The following is a 20,472-nucleotide window of genomic DNA, read 5'->3' as shown; positions in this document are numbered from 1 at the left end:
TGTATTTTATACAGTTTCAGTTTCAGGCAGATTTAAGCATGCAGTTTACACAAGCTTCTATTACTTGTTATCTGTAGCACCAAAATATGGAAACCTAAATGTGTTTTTGACTTTAATGAAGGCCACTGAAATGGGCAGACATGTGTAACCACTATCCTATACCAAACACTAGATTCATTTTTTCAGTAAATGTCCCAATGAAGAGCAATGAAATAAGGCTGTCATGCTAAATGTTTAATAGCAAGTCCTCATCTGCAAAGAGAGCTAAAATCTGCCACTGAAAAAAGATAAGGGGCAGAGAAAGTCGTCCTTGTAGAAGACCTTGACTATTTCAGGCCTTTGTGCTCATAGCCTGCAGCACTTGCCGTTCCTTCAACAGAATTTGGCCCAGCACACTCATTTGTCTAAAGAACAAGAGAATGCCTCGCATCAAGTTCCGTGCGCTCTGACTCATGACTCTGGAACACTGAGGCTATTTGAAAATAAAGATGGGACCAAAAGCATCAAGGGATATTTTTGCTGTGATGCAAGTCCTCATCATCTTCCTTTTCTTCCTCAGCCTGAGCTGTAGTGAAGACACAGGTGAGAAATGAAAGCTTGATGCAGCTATTAAATGAGAGAACATCAAAGGCAGCTTTATAAAAAAAAAGAGGGCGAGCTATTAGTGAGTATTATACCTGTGGTGAGATGTTGACATGGAGAGATGATTTAGTCAGTGATGGTGACAATGATGGATGGAAGAAAGTATGTCTCTCTCGTCCCATCTCTGCTAATTGACTGCAACTTGAACTTACTCCTGTCTTTCCCAACATATTCACAGCTGTTCTGAACTTTCCACAGAGGCTGATTAGTGTAAGTTGTATTGGCAACAGATGTCATAGCAACTGTAAAAGAGCATGCTACAATGCAAGCAGATAAGATGCAGAAACAGTTATCTTGTATCACTGTACGCCTAACCCAATGAGTATCAACTTGACACAAACGGCTTTATCTACATAGAATACATTCACTGTGTTTCTTTATTGGACTATACACCATAGCTTCCCCTTATTATCATACAGTAATGCATCTGTAGCCATATACAATATACTGCTGTGTCAGCATAGAAGAACCCAGAAGCATTTTCGATTTGAAAAACAAGAGGTTTGAGGCTTGCCCCATTTAAATCGATATGTGAATCACATGACAATATGTAATCTTGGCTGGATATTTTTGAGTAGTGGACCACTGTCAACCTAAAGTGCCTATACCAATTCAGTGTGACTGCTAAGTTTAAAATTTTCTACTATCCAGGCGGTCCTATCATGGTACAGGTACACGATTTAATGCACATAGAGAGAGTGATTTATATTTACATTTATATTTACATTTAAGGCATTTAGCAGACACTCTTATCCAGAGCGACTTACAAAAGTGCTTTGCTATTTGCCCAAGGATAACCTCAGCTAGTTTGAATAGGCTAGAAATTCAAAGATACCTCTAAGTTTAAACACAAGCCAATAAGGTGACCACTCTACTATTCACCCAAGTACTCTCGGAAAAGGTGGGTCTTCAGTCTGCATTTGAAGACAGCGAGCGACTCTGCCGTTTGGACACCCAGGGAAGGTTCGTTCCACTACTTTGGTGCCAGGACAGAAAAAAGCCTGGAGGCCAGCATCAAGGTTTTAAATCTGATGCGTGCTACAGGAAGCAAGTGAAGAGTATGCAGCAGTGGAGTGACATGGATGAATTTAGAAACTTTGAAGATGACCCATGCTGCTGCATTCTGGATAAGTTGCAGGGGCCTGATGGTGCGCAAAGGGAGTCCAGCCAGAAGAGAGTTACAGTAGTCAAGTTTCGAGTTACGTGCAACATGGCTTGAGAACGATAACTGATCATCCAAGACTACACCAAGGCTTCAAGCTTCTGTAGATGGAGTGACCAGTGAGTGACCACAATAACGTTTTTTCCAGAACAAGGGTGCAATATGGATCAAAACGAGAACAAAAACAATATAATACAGGACAGACTGCAGAAAGTGCAATGTAAAAAACAATGCAATAAATACAATAAATATAATTAATTTCTGAGTAGAGATATTAAGTGTAAGGTGCATAGATATTTAACAAGTAGGTATTGATAATAAGGTGCATAGAAGGTGCATAAAAACATGCTTTGACATTATATGCAGACAGCATACAGCGCACTTGAAACACAGCACTGAGGTAGTGAAGTATGGAATATATAAATAAGATAAATTGGAAGCAGGTTAAAATGATATGGGTCATGGGGGTGGGGGGTTTAGTTCAGTCTCTGTTGTTTAAAACTCTGACTGCTTGTGGGATAAAGCTACTGCAGAATGTCTATGTGAGGGATGAGTGGGGTCCTTTACAATGCTGATGGCCTTACAGATGCAATGTACTTATAAGCAAAAAAAAGATCATTCTGAACTTTCCATCTTATTTTAACTCATAAAATCATGGTGGATTAGACGAGGATGGTGTGTCATGCTGTAGGGTGTACATGCCAACATTTACATTTAATGGCTTAATTTACTACAGGCTGTAGCAGCTACCTCAGGTCAACTCATGTGGAACAAACTTTAACTTGCATGACTGTCAAATCAGTGAAAATAAAACCTGGGTTAGTCTAATTGTTGATTGTGAAACTGTATTAAACTGAAAGATGGAAGGGTGCATGTTTTCTTCCTGCCAAATTGTGGTATTATCTATCTAATAGATAGTCTTATCTAAGGACGAACCTAAAATACATACAGTGACAGAAGGGTCAGAATAGAAGATTTGATGGCATTTCTCTGATAGCCATCTTGAGAGTTCTAAAATGTTCTTAAATGGCCAGTATGAATATTCATGAGTGTTTACTCAAGTTGACTTTGTGCTATATAAAGTTGTGGTTGTATATATGAGGCAATAATGTGTGACAAATATGCAACCAAAAAAGAAATCAGAGATAATCAGACACTTTTTAATAGCAATGTATATGTTATTTTCTGGTATTTCTATTCTCTGTCTACTCTTATTTTTTTTGAGTGGCAGTGGCAGAGGACCTGGGAACCCATCAGCTGCGGCGGCTGGTGGATCTGTTGACAGTGCATGAGTGTGAGGAATTTTTCCTGGCCCTAACCAGTCCTGAGGAAAACATCTTTAAACAGCTCAAGCGCCTGTCTGCAGAGAAGAACCAACTAAGACTGCATCCCCGCACAAAAAGAGACATAGGTACAGATTATTGCTTCACTAATATTTAACTTCAGTCTCTCCAGGCAGAAAAATCCGCACTTGAGCTGTTTCTGAGTCTAGTGTTCAGGATAAAGTATTGCTCATTGAAATTGTACTAGGAATGGCATTAGATTTATTATGGGTATTTTGGGCATGTGCTTATCACTCTTAATTTCATCAGTGTGCCACCCAGAAAACGTTCTATGGCTTCCAAATCACTCCCCCAGCACTGTGATTCTGATGATGAACCCATTTCATCACAGAGAGAAGTCATTAAAGCAACAGGCAGGAGGATATTGTTTAATTGTGTGAAATGGAGCCATAGGAAAATTTGTCCGGCTCCTTACTGGCAGCTCCTAATGTGCCTGCCTGGACTGCAGCTATCTAGAGCATCACACAGAGGGTGTATGTGTGTGTGTGCGTGTCTTTTTCAGATAAGGAGGCCCACTGCTATCCAGCTCTGACAGACTGGCTCCAGATTCATGGCAAGCAGACATATTACGACAGACTGTCTCGCGCTCTGCAACAGATCGGAAGGACTGACATTGCCATAGGTCAGACACACAGATAAACGCAATTATACAGCAAGCTTCAGATGTACCATATAAAGTAAATGGTTCATACTGATAATTAAATGAATCCTCGATATAGACATAGAAATATGTTTGTATAAAACTGTATTGTATTAGATGCAGCAGTTTTTTCCAATTATAAAAAAAATACTTTATATTAGTTAGTACATACACTTAAAACGCATGGAAACAAGCAGATCCATTTCAGCTGATATCAGATTTGTTCTCCTAGAAGAAGAGGAAATGTTTTACTGTATAAGTAATAAAACGTTATTGCAGTAAGACTAATGTACATAGTACTGAGTCTTTACAACACTTCCTAAAACCATCATATACATTGGTATACAGTGTCCCAATGATCGGAATAAACAGAAAAATGTTGGAAGTATTGACACAGGATGTACACAGTCTATGGAATAGGGTATGCAGCTACAAGTACGCTACATGTAGGCTATGCTGAAGATTCGACGCATTCAACGTCAAAGGGAAGATACAGTACATATTTGTTAAACTTTAAAGCATACTATTTAAAGAGTTTTAATGTTATTACAATGTAAAATAATAATTTCAGTAAAATATGTATGTCTTTTTTAAGTATAAGGGAATGCATTAAAAGTTATTGTCCATGGTAATCGACGTAATCAGGCACATTGACACTGACATGCACCCTTTATTCATTAAATTTGCTGTGTTTTGGCATAATTTGACTCTGTCTTTGTCTTTTCATTGTGTCAAATGGACCAATAAAAGTGTTCTAAATTACTTGGAATAAAACCTTTGCAACCTTTGATTGATTGGTGGCCATTTTGGAGATACACGATTTTGACATGACAGCTACAATATGCTACACTGACTTGTAACAGGGAGAATAGCGTCTCTGGGCTTGGCATGATGCTAACTGCACTTTGTAGCTTGTCCAGAAATGCATAAGTACAGGGTGGCCCAAGCATGAATTATGCACACCTCCCATCTCTCACAAAATGCCGCTTTAATGTCATGTTAATCAAAGCTGTAAGCAATTTTTCTATTTAAAACAAATGGAAGTCTCTCAGACTACAAAGTTTCCTTGTGTTATCCATAATGATTAATGAATATCAGACTGATCCATCTCTTAGTACCAAACAAGTTCATCAAAGCGTAGTGTTATTTTTATACATTTCTGAAACAGCATATTTTACACTATGTCACTTTTCTGGCAGTCGGTGTGGTCCAGCATACAGGCGACTCCACAGCCGAGTGGCGTCAGATATGAGAAGGTGTAAATGATCTGACAGCAGGCTTGCTTGAGCTGACACCAGATTCACTACCCACCATCTGTTCTTTTTATCATTCCTGTTAAAAGAAGAGATAGACAGAAAGAGAATAAGGGAAAGAGAGGGGGGGGGGATTGATGCAAGGAGGGGAGAGATGACAAGAATGACAGCCTAAGAAAATCCTTCAGTCAAATCCATGCATGGCGGAGAATAAAAGTGATTTCTCTGCGAATATGAACGCCTGTGTGAAAACGCACAATGCTGCAATTACCCAAGCTTTAATTGTCAGACTGTAAATAGCCTGCCATGAATATGCTGTATGATGCAGCAGCACCTTGGATAATTTATGCCCGTATGCTGCTGTGTTTGTGAGTCTGCTACTTCTGCTTGCTTCATTATACTTGCAATGTTTATTGGCCCTGGCACGCACTGTTAATCCCATTTCAGGCTGTTCATAGAGAGTATTATTATATGTTTGATTTCTTAATGTGTTGCAGTTATTGCATAGGCCGATGTATGAATATGAAATAAATGGCATAAAATGAACATCTGACACATCTGGGCATGAGCGTCACAAAGCCTATTTGTATAATAAATGTACAAACAGCCATTTGAAAACTTCTAATTTCAAAAGCAACAGTGACACACCAATGTAGCAAGCGTACCCTGTTATTGTTATTATTAGTTCACAGCCATCTAAGTACTGGATCACAGGATCCCCGGTGGCTAATTTTCAAATTAGCTGTTAACACCTCATTGCTACCTGCAGCTGCTGTTTTGATTTTATTGGCTAGCTGTTCTGTTTACAATATTAGTTAGCAAATCATTTATTGTTGTGGAACTTAATTAAATATTTATATTGGGCTCCAAAGTAGCTTTTTGCTGATACGTTTATTGACCTAGTTTGTACATTTAGCAAGAATACTGCATATATAATACTGCAAATGCTGATTTCTAAAAAAATCTAGAATAGTCACTAGTCACTAGAATAGTCATGAAGCATGTTTTTGTGCTCAACATGTGCATTACATGTTCTATCTGTATGTTTTTGACCTTACAGAGGTGGGTAAGAACCTTAACCAGGACAAAACACTGGGGCTGCAGCGCTATGTGGAGGAATACCATAAACAGGTCAACAAAATCGCATCACATTTCATCCTGTCCCAAACAGAGGAAGACCACCATGAACAAACACTAGACCATTCTTCAAAGCAAGGTATTTATGTAGTAGAAGAACAGCTTTTGTGTCTTGATTTCTTAGACAAATATGTGGGTCAATAGTGAAGCCAAGAGGTAACCTTTCTGTGGATATCTTATATCTAGCTTTCGATAATTCACCTGTTTTTAAAGTTGTACTTGGTGAAATATAAGGTTAGGATTATGTTCCATAGAATACTTGTGGCAATTACTGTGATATAATATCTCCTTTGTACAACTTACATCACCTTTTTACCAATACATTTCTGGGACAGGTGCTTAGATATAGATTTGGAGAAATTGTAATTAAGATTCTTGGTACTCTGTACTATGCCAACCATTTCTAACCAACCATATTACCATTACTATATACACTACAGTGTTATGTTGTCGCTGTAATTACTGTAATATAAAACCTGACTTTTTTGACATTTGACACATTCGTGTTACATATTTTTGTAATACCAGCAACAAAATAATTAAAAATTGTATTATGTTTAAAGATGGTGAAAACTGTTAATGAAAGAATGAAATAAAACATGCAGCAGAATTTTGGGTGATGTCATGTTTTTTGTAAAAGTAGCTCAAAAAAAGCTTTGAAGTTGGTGGCAGGGTTTAGCAAAATAGCTGCAAACTGAGATACATTGGTTAGGTTATAATACATCAGTCCATTTGAAATCCTATTTGGTAGGTCAGAGTAAGGGTGGTGTAATCATGCTACAGTTGCTTTCGTAAGGGAATGACAGTTCGGATGATAATAACCAGGTCCAGTGGTTTACAAACCATGGTGGACACATCTCTAAGCAATAGTTAAGCTATTTGGGGAAAAACGGGTTGTGCCGCTACAGATAAAACCACTACTTGACACTGAGTTACTACATCACATGGGGGACTGGGGTACGATTCTGGTACTGGGTGACTATGTTGTGCCATACCAGTAAGTGTCCTTGGGCAAGACTTTAAACACTACATTGGCCCACCTCTGTAATATGAGTAATCTTGTAAGTTGTTCTGGATAAGAGTGTCAGCTAAATGCCATTAATGTAAATGTAAAGAAAAACAATATTTATCTTAATTACAATGTGTTCCTCTATTGCTAAGTCATGGACCCTTTTCACTACATTTCATCATTTTGCTTGCGCATCAGTAACACCTAGTTATATATTTGTGTTTTGTGCATTGTATGACAGTGAGAAGCTTGTCCTGGAAAGATTTGGACTTGGTTGTGGACAGGCAGTTGGTGCCACCCTATCAACGTCAGTTGCTGGATGAGGCATGGCCTCTTCTCTATGGAGTCATCTTTGGATTATTTGCAGCATTGGCTATTGGTGTGCCTGTCATGCTCCTTACCATGCAGGTATGCCTAGGTGACCAGCAGGAGTTACATCTCGCTTGTCAGTCCCAAACCCAGAACCACGGTACCATACACACCACTGTTCAGCCAAGATTCTGTTGAAATAGATGGATCCTCATTCAGAAGCTGCTGGCTTGATAGGCTAAACAACTGCAACTTTCCTAACCAAGTCATATATTTAACAATGTTATGCTTTGATAACCGACCTCTGCTATCTCATTCTGTTGTTTTCTTACCTGTATAGTACCAAGGCATAAAGCAGAACAGACATATGATTGGAATGGACATTACAACCATTCTGAATGTGTTCAATGAGTCAGTTTCTTCTACAATTGGTTTTATACTGAGTTAAAAGAATTATCAAAAACTATTTAAGAGTGATGCCAACTCTGAAAATTGTGCGTATATCAGCCAAATCTGAAACGGTTGGCATGGTTGACACAGTTTCTGTTTACCCGGTGGAGATTTTGATTTACATAATACAGCTAAAGATATTCACGGTGTTGCTTGCCAAGGCCTTCCAGTCCAACACTTTAGCCAATACCTTTCATAATAACATCAATATTATACGCTTGACAGAACAGAATAACACTACTCCACTTCTGGTGACACTGATCTGTGGATGTCTTGCCGATGTTCAGGACAGCTGTATGAGAATGTGGCACCTCTAGATGGAGCTGGGCTGCTGTCACTGAGACAAGCTTGCCACTTTCCATTTTCAGCATGCGACTGTGGCGTGCCCGTCTGGCGTGGAGGAAAAACTAATTATCCAGCCTGGCTCCCTCTCCCCTGAGCGCACCCATACCCCCTGAAGCAATCCACCAGGCTAATAACTATGACAATAGCAGCAGACAATGCAAACCTGCACACTAGCTACACACTTGCACTTAGAATGGAAAAAGAAACATTGAGAAGGGGGACACTACTCAGAATAGACCACCTAAAAGTTCCATTTCAGATCACCTTAATGTAGCTGTCCCTGAAGAATGGGCCTCATTTACCAATACCTTAACAACAATTTGAAAAATGTCCTTTTAAACTGCAGAAATGTTCACAGCTATTTTGTTTTTCAGTGCATCAATTTTTGAGGCATCACTTTAAGTAAAATATAATTTGCAGAGTTTGCATGTAATCTTCTATTCACCTTATTTTCAGTATCCAGTGTGTTGTGTGGCTGATACATGTAAACAACACATTTAGTACTGCACTACAACTTACAATACAGCAGTGCATAACTTAAATGTAAATGTAAATGTAAACATAATAAGAAGCACAGACCCAAGTTTATGGCAGTCAAAGCTGTCTCTAAAATAAGAAATGTCTAAAAATAACTGGGCTTCTTTAGGACATGTCAGTCAGATGCTGGAATATCCACAAAAAGTAAGTAAGTACATAAATAAGTAAGTAAATGAATAAATACAATACATGAGATATATGAATGTCCTAGTATTGAATGCTCAAGCAGGGTCTAGCTTTGGTTTTTAAATAGATTCAGTTTCCACAGATGAGTTAAATCTCTCTCTATCTCTCACTCTCTCTCTCTCTGCTTTCTATTTTTTCTATAATTGAACTAATTACTTCATTATACAAATCTAGCCTAATGTGCTCCAGGAACCAGACAGAACGGATTAATAGTGGTGCTAAGCAGCAATTAGAGGCAATTAGTTCATAAATCAACATCTAAACAAATTATACTGTGGTGGAGGGTGAATCTGAGCATTCAGAACGCTGGCAGGCCAAGAGGGCATGGAGTGGAACATATTTGACTTGTCATATGGAGAAACACTGCCGGTAAGGCTACTTCAAATCTGGCCTAATCCCTATATGCCAAGAAAGCAGATTGCTATAGCCCTGTGTGATTACCAGTAAGTACTTTTGCTTCTTCTGACCTTGGTGCCCCTTCCTTATATATGCATGCTGGTGTAAAGAATTTATCTCCCTCACCTACAGCCCCCTTCAGAAAGAAAAATCAGTCTGTGTTCAGTGATGTGACGAGCTCAGAATGAAAGTAGCTATTAACCTAGCAGGAACAATACACCATGATCATTAAAAGTATATGCTAGCAACATCCAATTTTATAGCATCTGATTTTTATCCTGTTCACATTTCTATCTGCAGACCTGTCTAGTGAACTCAAAGCTCAAAATCAGATTTTTTGTTACTGGGGGAAAAAAGCAATGATGTCATACTCTGACTACCCTGGCTTTAAACATCTTTTCCTTAGAGGAATCAGTCATGTCAGTTAATACTGCAAAGATCCTCATTTCATTTCAAATAAGATCATAGCAGACAGACAGGAACAGAAGCAGATGTGTGAGAAAAAGAAACTTTGGTATAATTTTAGTTTAGCACAGACATGTATAAAGTACTAGAGACCCAGATTTGAGTAAAAGTGCTCTATCAAAGAAGAGACTTGTGTAGAAGTAGAAGTGTTCTTTAAGCACCATACTTAAGTGGAAGTTATTCTAAAATTTACTACTTAAGTACTTAAAGTAAAAGTACAAGTATTCTGTTATGTAGTTATAATGAAAGCAAAAGTCAAAAGTTTGAATTTCATTGTTCAAATGCTAAGGACTGGCTATTTCAAATGCTAAAGACTTTTAGTTTTTTACTTTTAGTTGTAGTACAAGGACATGAATGTACAAGACAGAGTACATGTACATGAAGTCTTCAATTAACTCTCTAAACAAACTTGTCCAAAATAAAGGCTAAACAGAATTGACAGAAAACTGCCACATACAAGTGTTGTGGATGTAAAAATAAGTGAAGAGAGCACCTTAAAACACTGAGCTTAACTCTTTGTAAACAAAACTACAACTAAAGGATCTCAGGCAATTAAGCCACATACTTGGACCATACATTGGAAGGTGGTGAAGTCATCCAAAAAACTCATCCAAAATATGTAGTGAATTAAAAGTGGAAGTAGGAGAAAAAAATAATACTACAGTACAATACAGATACAGCATTTTAGTATCTTAAGTACAGTAGTGAAGTAGTTTTAATTTGTTACTATACATTTCTGGTTTAGATTTAGCAATTATTATAAGCAGCATGGCTAAATAAACAATATCTGAAAAAAAATTACTTTAAGTCTTGTCATGTAATCCACCTAAACCATATCTGTCTCATTGTCTTTGGATCAAATTTAATAAAGCATCAGCCAGCCAGTGCCTTGCATGATTTTGCTCCAGCAGAACAGTTTTGCTTGTCCTAAATGCCTTCCAAGTCAAACCCATGAACAATTTCCTCTGAGGCTAACGCATCACAAGGTGATGAGATTCACCTATTCCGAGATGAGCTCTGCAACAGTGAGCAAAGTTATGGGCCAGCACTTTTACAACGGCATAGCACCACAGATGGCTTCTGTCATCCACCCAACAGAAACAGGTGGAGGCCTGTTTAACAGACACTTCACTGCCTACTTACTACCAGGAGACCATTCACATATTCACAGTAATTAGTGAAACAGCAGATTTGAAAGTTTTCAGACGCTTGACATTTTAGACATGGCTTTGGCTGCCATATGCTGGAGTCTGCAATGATGCTTCCGCTTGTGTTTACATGTGGATGGTTTCAAATCACAGTAAAAGAAGGGAAGGAAGCTGGGGCAGAGAACAAGGATGCTAGCACAAAAAACATTTCCATCTAATAAAATTCTAAGATCAGGCTCCTGGCTTCTGCCTGCACTGTAAGAAATACATTTATTACATGTCGCATTACAAAGAAGCAGGCGTTTTAGCATTTATTTAACACTTCAAGAAGAAGCCCAGTTCTTTATACATTCAGTATTTTAGATTTAACACTGGCTGCCATGTGCTTGGGTTTGCAATATTGGACTTTCTCAAAATTGTTACTGAGAAAAGTAATGTTAGATTCCATTGTTCTAATGAACTGGAAAAATCCCAAATAAGAAACCCCTGGTGAATGTCAGAATCTTTGTGAAAACTGTAAAAGTGGGTTTTAAGATTTTCTTTTGTTGAATAAGGCCTATTGTTTCTTGTGTCTGTGTATAGATTGTTTCAGATCACAAAGGAGGACAAACAACAAGGTAACTCACAAAGAACTGTTCACTAATGCCCCTCAGCCTAATCCAGCACTAGAACTGTCCACTAATGTCCCTTAGTCTACTCCAGCACTATCAGAAATTAAGTTTTCCCAAATAGCATGGACAGACAGTGGACATTCCAGCATCTGACATGTCCCGAAGAAGCCCAGTTATTTTTAGACATTCCTTATTTTGGAAACAGCTTTGGTTGCCATATACTTGGGTCAGTGCTTCTTTCCACATGTGTTTACATGTGCACTGTTTGTGCAAAATAGTTATTCCCCTCCATATTTTCTTTCTGATATGTTCCAGAGGCAATACTCTCTGCCTGCTTAAGCACCGATATGACTAAGATTAGCAGTGGTTATCCTGGCATCTAACTGACACCTCCAGAAGAGTCCTGTTTTTTGAGTCACAAGCACCCTTCTGAGATGACATTGGCTGCAATATGTTTGGGTCTGAGGTAATGCCTCTTTTATGAGTTTATGTCTATCTCTTCCCTTTGATGTTATCCAGAGATAATGCCCTTCAAACAGCTCCCGCACTGTCAGAAATAAAGTTAAGCATTGCATAGATAAGCAGCGCAAATCATGGTATGTAATTGCAGTTCTTGAGTGACAAGCACCCATTGGATTTGATATGATTCTACCATATGCCTCGTTGCCATATGCTCATGCCTGCAATGAAGCTTTTTTTTTTTTTTTTTTTTTTTGACTATGTGCTACTAATAACTTCATAGTTGGTATAACTGTCCACCTCCATCTCCTCCTCATGAACTGTCTGGAGATAATGTCTCCCCTACACTCCACGTCTGAAATAAATGTTATCATACCTTAAAATTCAGAAGGGACAATGGGCCTCATTTACCATCCGTTCTTAAAAATACATTTCTTAAAACCCACTTACTCAATTTTCACAAAGACAATTACCAATTGCTGTAATAATTTAGATTTGTTAAAATTGTAAGAACAATGGGGTCCATAATTATAAGAGCATAGCTCTCAAGACTTTTCAAAAAAGCAACTGTCCAAAAATGTAAGAAAATTCTTAGGAAAATATTGGTGAATGAGGCCCATATTCCTGTGTTAGCACAACAATCCAACCTTAACAGAGTTATGTTCTTAGAGTTGTTCCATGCTGTATGGCATAGCATCCAAAATGCCAAAATCCAAAATATTTCTGATTACATTTGCTGTACATTCTGCTATCACTGTGTTAAATGAAGCCCAAAATAAAATGACATTCATTGTGACATGGCTGTACAAATGCAGACATTCTCTAAGATAATCTGTACATAATTAGGTGGCACTTTTTTAGCTCAAAAGATTTGTGATAAGTTTATGTCTATGCCTCTTTGTGTCAAAGGGTGTTTTGATGGTACAAAAATGATCCACACAATATTAGTCAGGTGGTTCTTATATTATAACTGGTCTGCATAAGTATAGTGTTAAATGAACTAGAGCTTAATGTTTATCTGTGCTCTGATTGTTACCTAGTCTATCCTGTGACACCTTAGTATGCAGAGGCCCTAGTGTGCTTGACTTGATTTGCGCGGAGAAGGCCACAAACTTTTAGAATGTTGTTTTTTGTTGGGAAATGTTGAACAATGTGTCATGGCCTTTACACATTTTATATTATTAGATGTGGCCTAGAAGCTGCTAGATGCTTAGGTCTGCGGATATACTTCTTGCTGTATTTTCATGCACATTGTTTAAAAAAAACATGAAAAATAAAACAAATAACAAGAAGGCTGGCACAATGTCAGTCTGCTTCATTTTTACTAGTGATGCTACCCATAAGTAATGCCCCTGGCCTCTTATGCAGTTTGCAATTTTATTACACATAGCATGTATGAACCATGAGCATCCTGGTATCTAACTGACACAAGAGGCCTGGGATCTTATCAAACATTTGCAATAAAAGCATGCAACATAAGGATGTGGTTTTGGCTGACAAATATTGGGTCTTCAGTGACACTCTTTGTCATGTTTACATATATATTGTTGAAGAGACCCAGTTGTTTTACAGTTGCAATCGAAATTATTCAACCCACCATAGCAAATTAGGTTTAATAGAAACATATCTAAACTTTCAGCTGTTTGCAGTAAACCAGTCTAACAAGAACAACTGCAGACAGGAAAGCTCTGCAGAGGGTGGTGAAGGCTGCACAGAGGTCTGTCGGAGTCAGCCTCCCCACCACCACGGACATATACACCTCCAGATGCAGGAAGAGGGCTACCTGCATCATGAAGGACCCCACTCACCCAGCACACTCACTGTTTGTCCCGCTCCCCTCAGGCAGGAGGCTGCGGAGCATTAAGTGTAGAACGAACAGACTGAGGAACAGCTTCATTCCGGAAGCTGTAAGACTTTTAAACGCCACTTAGTGGAACCACTGCAACGACACTTTGACGACACTAGTCACTTTAAATACACTCTGCTGCTACCTTCTCCATTTACTGATGTTCTCTCTGTATTTTATTTTCATTTTTACATATATTTTTATATATTTATGTATATTTTATTTATTTAAGTACTGCTGTCTGGGTAAAACTGGGTCCTTGGGTACCACAATTTCGTTCCACCCCATGTACCACATGTGATGCGAATGACAATAAAGTCTCCTTGAATCCTTGAATCCTTGAATCCTTGAAATAGCATAACATAACACAAATACGTGCACCTTTACCTTTACCTTACATAACATATATAAGTGGTTTCTCCAAATTAACACAAAATGACTACTACAGTTTCAAAATTATTCAAACCCCCTGAAAAAAAACCCTAATAAGAGCACACATTTGCAAATTAGGTAGCAAGTCAGGTGCTTAATTTCTCGCAGTCCTGGAAAATTCCGGAGTGGTCATCACAGTCAAAGGATATCTTTGGTGGGATTGCAGCACACAAACCTCATGAGAGATTCCTTGGGAACACTGCCAGAAACTGGTGTCTGGTTATGCATTATGTGGACAGCAGTTCGTAACAGCAAAAGGACGTTCTACTAAGTATTAAAGACACTTGTCATGAATGGGTTGAATAATTCTGAAACATTAAAAGTGGTATTTTGTGTTGAATTTGGAGAAATCACTCGTTATATTAGTTATGTTGAGCTATTTAAATTGTTCTTGTTTGACTGGTTTATAGCTTATAGTTTCTAACAGATAAACCTAATTTACTGTGAGGGTTAAATAATTTCTTTTGCAACATTTTAGGGGTGGTTCTGCCATGTGCTTGGATCTGATGTGACTCTTCTTTTGTGTCCATATGCATATCATTTCAAATGATCAGGTAGGGTGGTATAAGAGCAAACAGGCTTGCCTAAAGAACTGTCCGACACATTCAACAATGCCCCTCAACTTGGTCCTGCACTACCAGAAATAGAGTTATTACACATAGCATGGATGAGCAGCAGGCGTGCCAGCATCTAATTGACACTTCCAGAAGAGACCCAGTTCTTGAGTGACAAGCACCCATTGGATAGACACTCATCCGGAAAAGTCTTCCTGTCTCTATGCCGCTGCCTCCTCATGCTTATTTAACAGGCTGGAGATTAGAGCGAGTAGCTCATCTCTCTCCGGGCCCGACGTCCTTCTCTCCTCATTGACTCTGCATACCATAAGGAGCAGGAAATCTTCAGCGAATCGACAGGAAGTGAGTTGAGCTGGGCATAAGGGAGCCAGAATCCTTGATGTGCCAAAGCACAATTGTCCTCCAGGGGCCGCTTTGTGTCATTAGACAGTTTTACCTTCTGCTTCCTCCATTTGCATCTCTCCCCTTCTATCTGGAGGCATCTAAGGCACACACGCACACACATCCTGTCACTGTCTTATCCAAGCTCTCTTGATATGCATGGATCACAGGCCACAAAGATCACATCTGAGGCTCGTTTAAAGCCATCCTTTTTTAATCGCTTCAGACTGAGGTCGAGCTGAACTCTTTCTTTCTCTCTCTCTCTCTCTCTCTCTTACACACACACACACACACACACACACACACACACTTTCTCTTACTCTCCAATGGTTTCTGTTTGTGGAAAATGAGATACTTCATCAAAGTTTGCTGTGTCCAAAAAAAGGAAAGCGAGGTTCAGCGACAAAGCCACAGTGCCATCCTGTGGTGGCAGCTTAATACAAAAAATGGAGGGGGAGCATATAATGGCACAAACATAAAAATTTAAGAAACATAGGCGTTAGAAAAATAAAAAAGAGCTACTGCAACTACAAATGGAGAATGCAAATACATTAAGTATTGCCACTTAATAACTAATTGGTGATACCATATGTAATACCAGCAAAAGGTATGATTAATCTCTCAAAATTTAATATAAATGAATATTTTAAAATACTTAGTATTTAAAGTACAGTGCCTATAAAAAGTATCCGCCCCCCATATTTTATATTCATTTTCTTAGCATATTGTAGTATTTACTTTAATCTCTACAGTCTCATCACCACAGCATGCTTCATGGTGGGGATGGTGTGCTTCATTGTGGTAATGTACAGTGTTTGGGAAATTTTGGTCTCATCAGATCAAACAACTTTCTTCCAGTTGACCTTGAAGTCTCCCACGTGTCTTTGGGTGAACTGTAGTCAAGGTTTAATTATCTGTCACTCTCCCATAAAGCTCTGACTTGTGAAGAACCCGGCTTGTGAAGAATGCAGAATCTCTCCCACCTCAACTGCCAATTGGAGTCCAACTGTGGTAAATCCAGTAGATTGGACATGGTTGGGGATTGCGAACACCACTGGTGGCCACCTGTAGTCATTGGACACAAGACAGGAAGACCCCCTCGACAGGGTGCTAGTCCATCACAGGGTACCACACACACACATTCACTAACATCAATGGGCAATGTAGAGTGGCAAATTCACCTATCATGTGTGATTTACACAGACACAGGGAGAACACACTAAACTGAAGTACTACCTGCACTACGTGCCACCAAGCCCAGTAGCAGAAAATACAAATTTTCACATAATGCTTCTTTAAATTGAAATTGCATATTTAATCTTAATGATAAATATACTATGATCTATATACATGTAGTAACACCATATACAATCCCCATATGATGCATCCCATTCAACATCAATTAATGTAATTAGTTATTAGAGGTGCCGTTTTAAATATTGCACATACACACACAGACTTAAAGTCATATACATATTCTACCACAAAAAAACACATTTCAGATCAGTACAATAATGAAACTCATCCAACTGCATAATCAGCCTCTCAGTAAATATTGTACATACATACTAGTACTTATTTTATTAATGTGCAGCCAAGCACTGGACTGTGCACTGACCTCTTCATATAGTGTGTAATGAGATCTCAAGGGAGCCATTGTGCAGTTTTTGCATTGTCCACTCTATTTTCTGCCCAGCTACTGAACAAAGCAGGAGCCATCTTCCGTAACAATTAGAAGAAGATCTCTATTAGATCTGACTTGCTGGAACAAATCCTGCCAATCACTTTAATTAGATAAAAAAACAGTCAAAGCCAAGTGGTCTAATTCACAACGCAAAAAGAGGGGGCTTTCTTATCGGAACAAAGGTTACCCCTTTAGCTCAGGCCTTTAACTCTGTTCTTTTAAAAATTAAATGATTTGTTATCAATGAATAGTTACGCTGTTCATGAATGGTGCCATTGAAAGTGTATTTAATAATGATTTACATTAAAAATAACTGAACAGTAGTGCACCACTGAAATGTAGAGTCGTCAGTAGTAATCAGTACAGTCTTGTTTTGGAAGAAAATTAGGCCTAAGAATGTGAAATACAACACATTCAGCTGACTGCTTCCATTGTTTATTTTCTTTGGCATAAAACAGAAAACCAATTTAATTGTACATTACATGAAGCATGGTCCAGTAGCTTAATTGGACATTAAGTAATTAGCCATCCCCACCAGAAGCATCCTCTGCAATTTTATGCTTAAATTAATCACCAGGGCCTTTCTTGGTACATTTAATTGCCATTGGACCAGCCAACTGAGACAATGGACAACATTAATTAATATTAGCCATCAGTGGCCAGCATTGCCCCCCAGCCTGTATACAAATAATGCAAAATCCGCTATACTGAGAAAGCCACTTTGAGATTTATGGCTCCTCTTGCGTGTAAACTTGTTCGTTAAGTGATACACAATAGATGCATGCAGCCGATCTTTAAGATTAATTGTGCTAGTTGATCACTGTCAAGCGGTCATTTTATATGTTTTTGGAAGTGGGCTTGGATAGTTTGTCATCTACACATGCAGATAAATGGGGATGACTCATTTGCTTAAACACTAAGCTTATGCCCACAGTACATCTCATTTGGGGCTGCGGTAATACACAAATTCCTTATCACTGGTTATTTAAATGCCTCAAAATGAAATTTACAGTGTAGTCAAAGGTCACTGCAGAGCATTTTATCAAAGCGAAAACTTTCTCTTAAAAGTGTGAAGCAAAGGAACAATGGTCTGCTCTAGTATGCAGCATTACAGAAGTAGATTTCTTGGTAACTGCGAAGGAAAGAAAGACTAGATTCAGCAAATTCAATGGATTTAAACAACTATGAACAATTTCTAGCTTTAACCTCAAAGGTAAAGCAGCCCCTGCATTTGAACACAATCATTTACTCCAAAAAATTTAGCTAATGAATAACAGAAGCTTATACTCCCGTAATTATTACTAAGAAAACAGCAAACCTAAGTTACACACAAGCTGTTCAACAACTGAATTCAAGTACTGTACTCAAATCATTTTTTAACACTATATAACAAAATTGGACAGAATTAGACACATAGTTCAGGAGTGCTGCACATAGACAGGGTTAGTAATTAGTAAGTAAAAGTAATGGTTTAAAAACAGAATGATTGCAAACAGGATTACAGTATAGTACAGCCTAAATAGGATCACTACTCTTACCTCTCTTATGTCAGTTACTAATCAAGTGGATGAAGTGGTGTTTATTAGATGTTGCTGTTGTTGATGTTCGCCATAACTTTTTCCTCTCTTTTTTAATTACTCATATGGAGCTAGCTGTAACAGTGTCGAGTGTAACAGTGCCCCCAGAGAAAAATCTCAAACTTGCCTTTAAAATAAAAAAGAATCACATCGGAAAGGAAAAGTAAATTACTCTCTGATGTATGCCTGCCAGCAGTAAATATTCTCTCAGCTTTAAAAGACTTGTCTTTCACCCTAAGTATTCCAATTTAAAGAACCGTACGAAGGTTGGAAAATCGTCATTGATTCCATGTAGACAAGCTGGCACTACTGTATGATGAGCTGACTGCTGGATGTTTCTGTGTAATATCTTAGTATTAATAGTAGTACTAATAGTATTACACACAATAACTTGTAAGGTAAGATTAGCACCTGACCAGCATAAACCAATTTAGACCACTTTAGATATGGAATTTGTGCTGGTCTAAGCTGTCTGTCTTAGACAGATGTTTGAACATTTTATGATAAATGGACCAATATGAATCATCCAAAAATCATTTCACTTTTTACAATTTTTTTTATGAACTTGTAAAATGTTTCCTTTTTTGGAGTTTACATTAATAGTAAAGTAAACATTTTTAAACAAGTTATTAGTAATAATCTGTAAAAGAATACATTTTCAAAGTAACCCTCCAAGCGATGTTTATGGCTGCCCGCAATCGGGAGCTTATAGTGCAAGTTGTATTTCCAGCTGTGGGAAGAAAGAAAAACCCACTTGACTTGACTTGACATGCAGCCAACTGTAGGAGGAGCCCAGGAGCAAAAACCTAATTCTCACATAACACTGCTTTGAATGCAAGCCAGAGTCAAAATACTGGTACTGCAGCAATTTACATGCACAAGACCAAGTACAATTCCTGGGCAATCACCATGAGGGTTCATGTGTGAAAAAAAAGTCAAAACCTGATGTTTTGATTGTGAATGGTAGAATGTACATATAGGACTACATGAAAGGAAGGTGTTTTTGCCTTTCATGATGATGACATAAAAAAATGCTGTTTAATGGGATTTAACAGCAAATGTAAATGTGTAGATCCTGGCTAATTGCGCTAAACATGCTAAGTAAGTTTGAATTATGCAAAGTCCAAACATCAAAAGTAAAGATATGTCAGCAACCTAAAGAGTTTTAGTGTGATATAAATTATATTATAACCCAATAAAATTATATTTAGTGTTATTTTGGACTGTTTTAGTCCAAAACTAAAACAGTGATTGGCTAATCAAGGACAGTACAGGCGCACACACAAAATTATTCTTTCACATACTCAATTTCACTGCCTTTCCCACTGCTCCCAATTAGAGCCAAAGGCAGTGGGATCCCTGTAATCGCACACCATGCCACTGTGTTCCACTGTGTTGCCAGAGGACCAGGTGTGTATGTTTGTGTGTGCGTGTGTGTGTGTGTGTGGAATATCTTAGGATGACTAAGTAATAGCCTCATAAATCTACTCATGCATTAAGCACAGCCGAGCTAAGAACCACTGAGTGAGGCCGGCTTGCACCTGCTGCTCCTGCAAGCACACACACATGTCCAATCCAATTCTCACACTCTAAGGGAATATTGTGTGCAGCCCATCCACTGGTGTTCAGTGGGTTTCTGTAGAATCATAATTAGTTTTCTTTTGATTAGGCAGGGGACAAAATGGGCTCAGGTCTCACTAGTTCTCACACTGCCCATGCAACAGCACCACACACAAACACAAACGTACCTGCACAAACACATACATCCCCATTGACTGGGATGAAATTATTATTTTTCAAATTCTATCAGCATTTACAATTTTTACTTAATAGACAAAAGTAAATACATCAGCTCTTTATTTTACACCACAGTATTGATTCATTA

The 20,472-nt window shown here is 38.3% G+C and overlaps 1 protein-coding gene across 1 annotated transcript; it reads left to right on the top strand.

Moving 5' to 3' along the window:
- Window positions 1–488: 488 nt before the first annotated feature.
- Window positions 489–8,384, top strand: tmdd1 (transmembrane and death domain 1). Its single transcript, XM_072697458.1, has 6 exons — window positions 489–582; window positions 3,036–3,215; window positions 3,650–3,769; window positions 6,101–6,256; window positions 7,428–7,655; window positions 8,233–8,384. Exons 1-6 carry the CDS (start codon window positions 489–491, stop codon window positions 8,382–8,384), a joined length of 930 nt encoding a protein of 309 aa, XP_072553559.1.
- The last annotated feature ends 12,088 nt before the right edge of the window (window positions 8,385–20,472 follow it).

Source organism: Salminus brasiliensis, chromosome 14, assembly GCF_030463535.1.
Source record: "Salminus brasiliensis chromosome 14, fSalBra1.hap2, whole genome shotgun sequence".
Taxonomy (NCBI): Eukaryota; Metazoa; Chordata; class Actinopteri; order Characiformes; family Bryconidae; genus Salminus; species Salminus brasiliensis.
This window is presented reverse-complemented; position numbering and strand designations above follow the sequence as displayed.

Excerpts from the sequence above, each read along its gene's own strand:
- tmdd1 (XM_072697458.1), top strand. The coding sequence starts at position 489 with ATGGGACCAAAAGCATCAAGGGATATTTTTGCTGTGATGCAAGTCCTC. Across the intron at positions 3,216-3,649 it reads CCGCACAAAAAGAGACATAG|ATAAGGAGGCCCACTGCTAT; the intron begins GTACAGATTATT and ends TGTCTTTTTCAG. Across the intron at positions 3,770-6,100 it reads AAGGACTGACATTGCCATAG|AGGTGGGTAAGAACCTTAAC; the intron begins GTCAGACACACA and ends TTGACCTTACAG.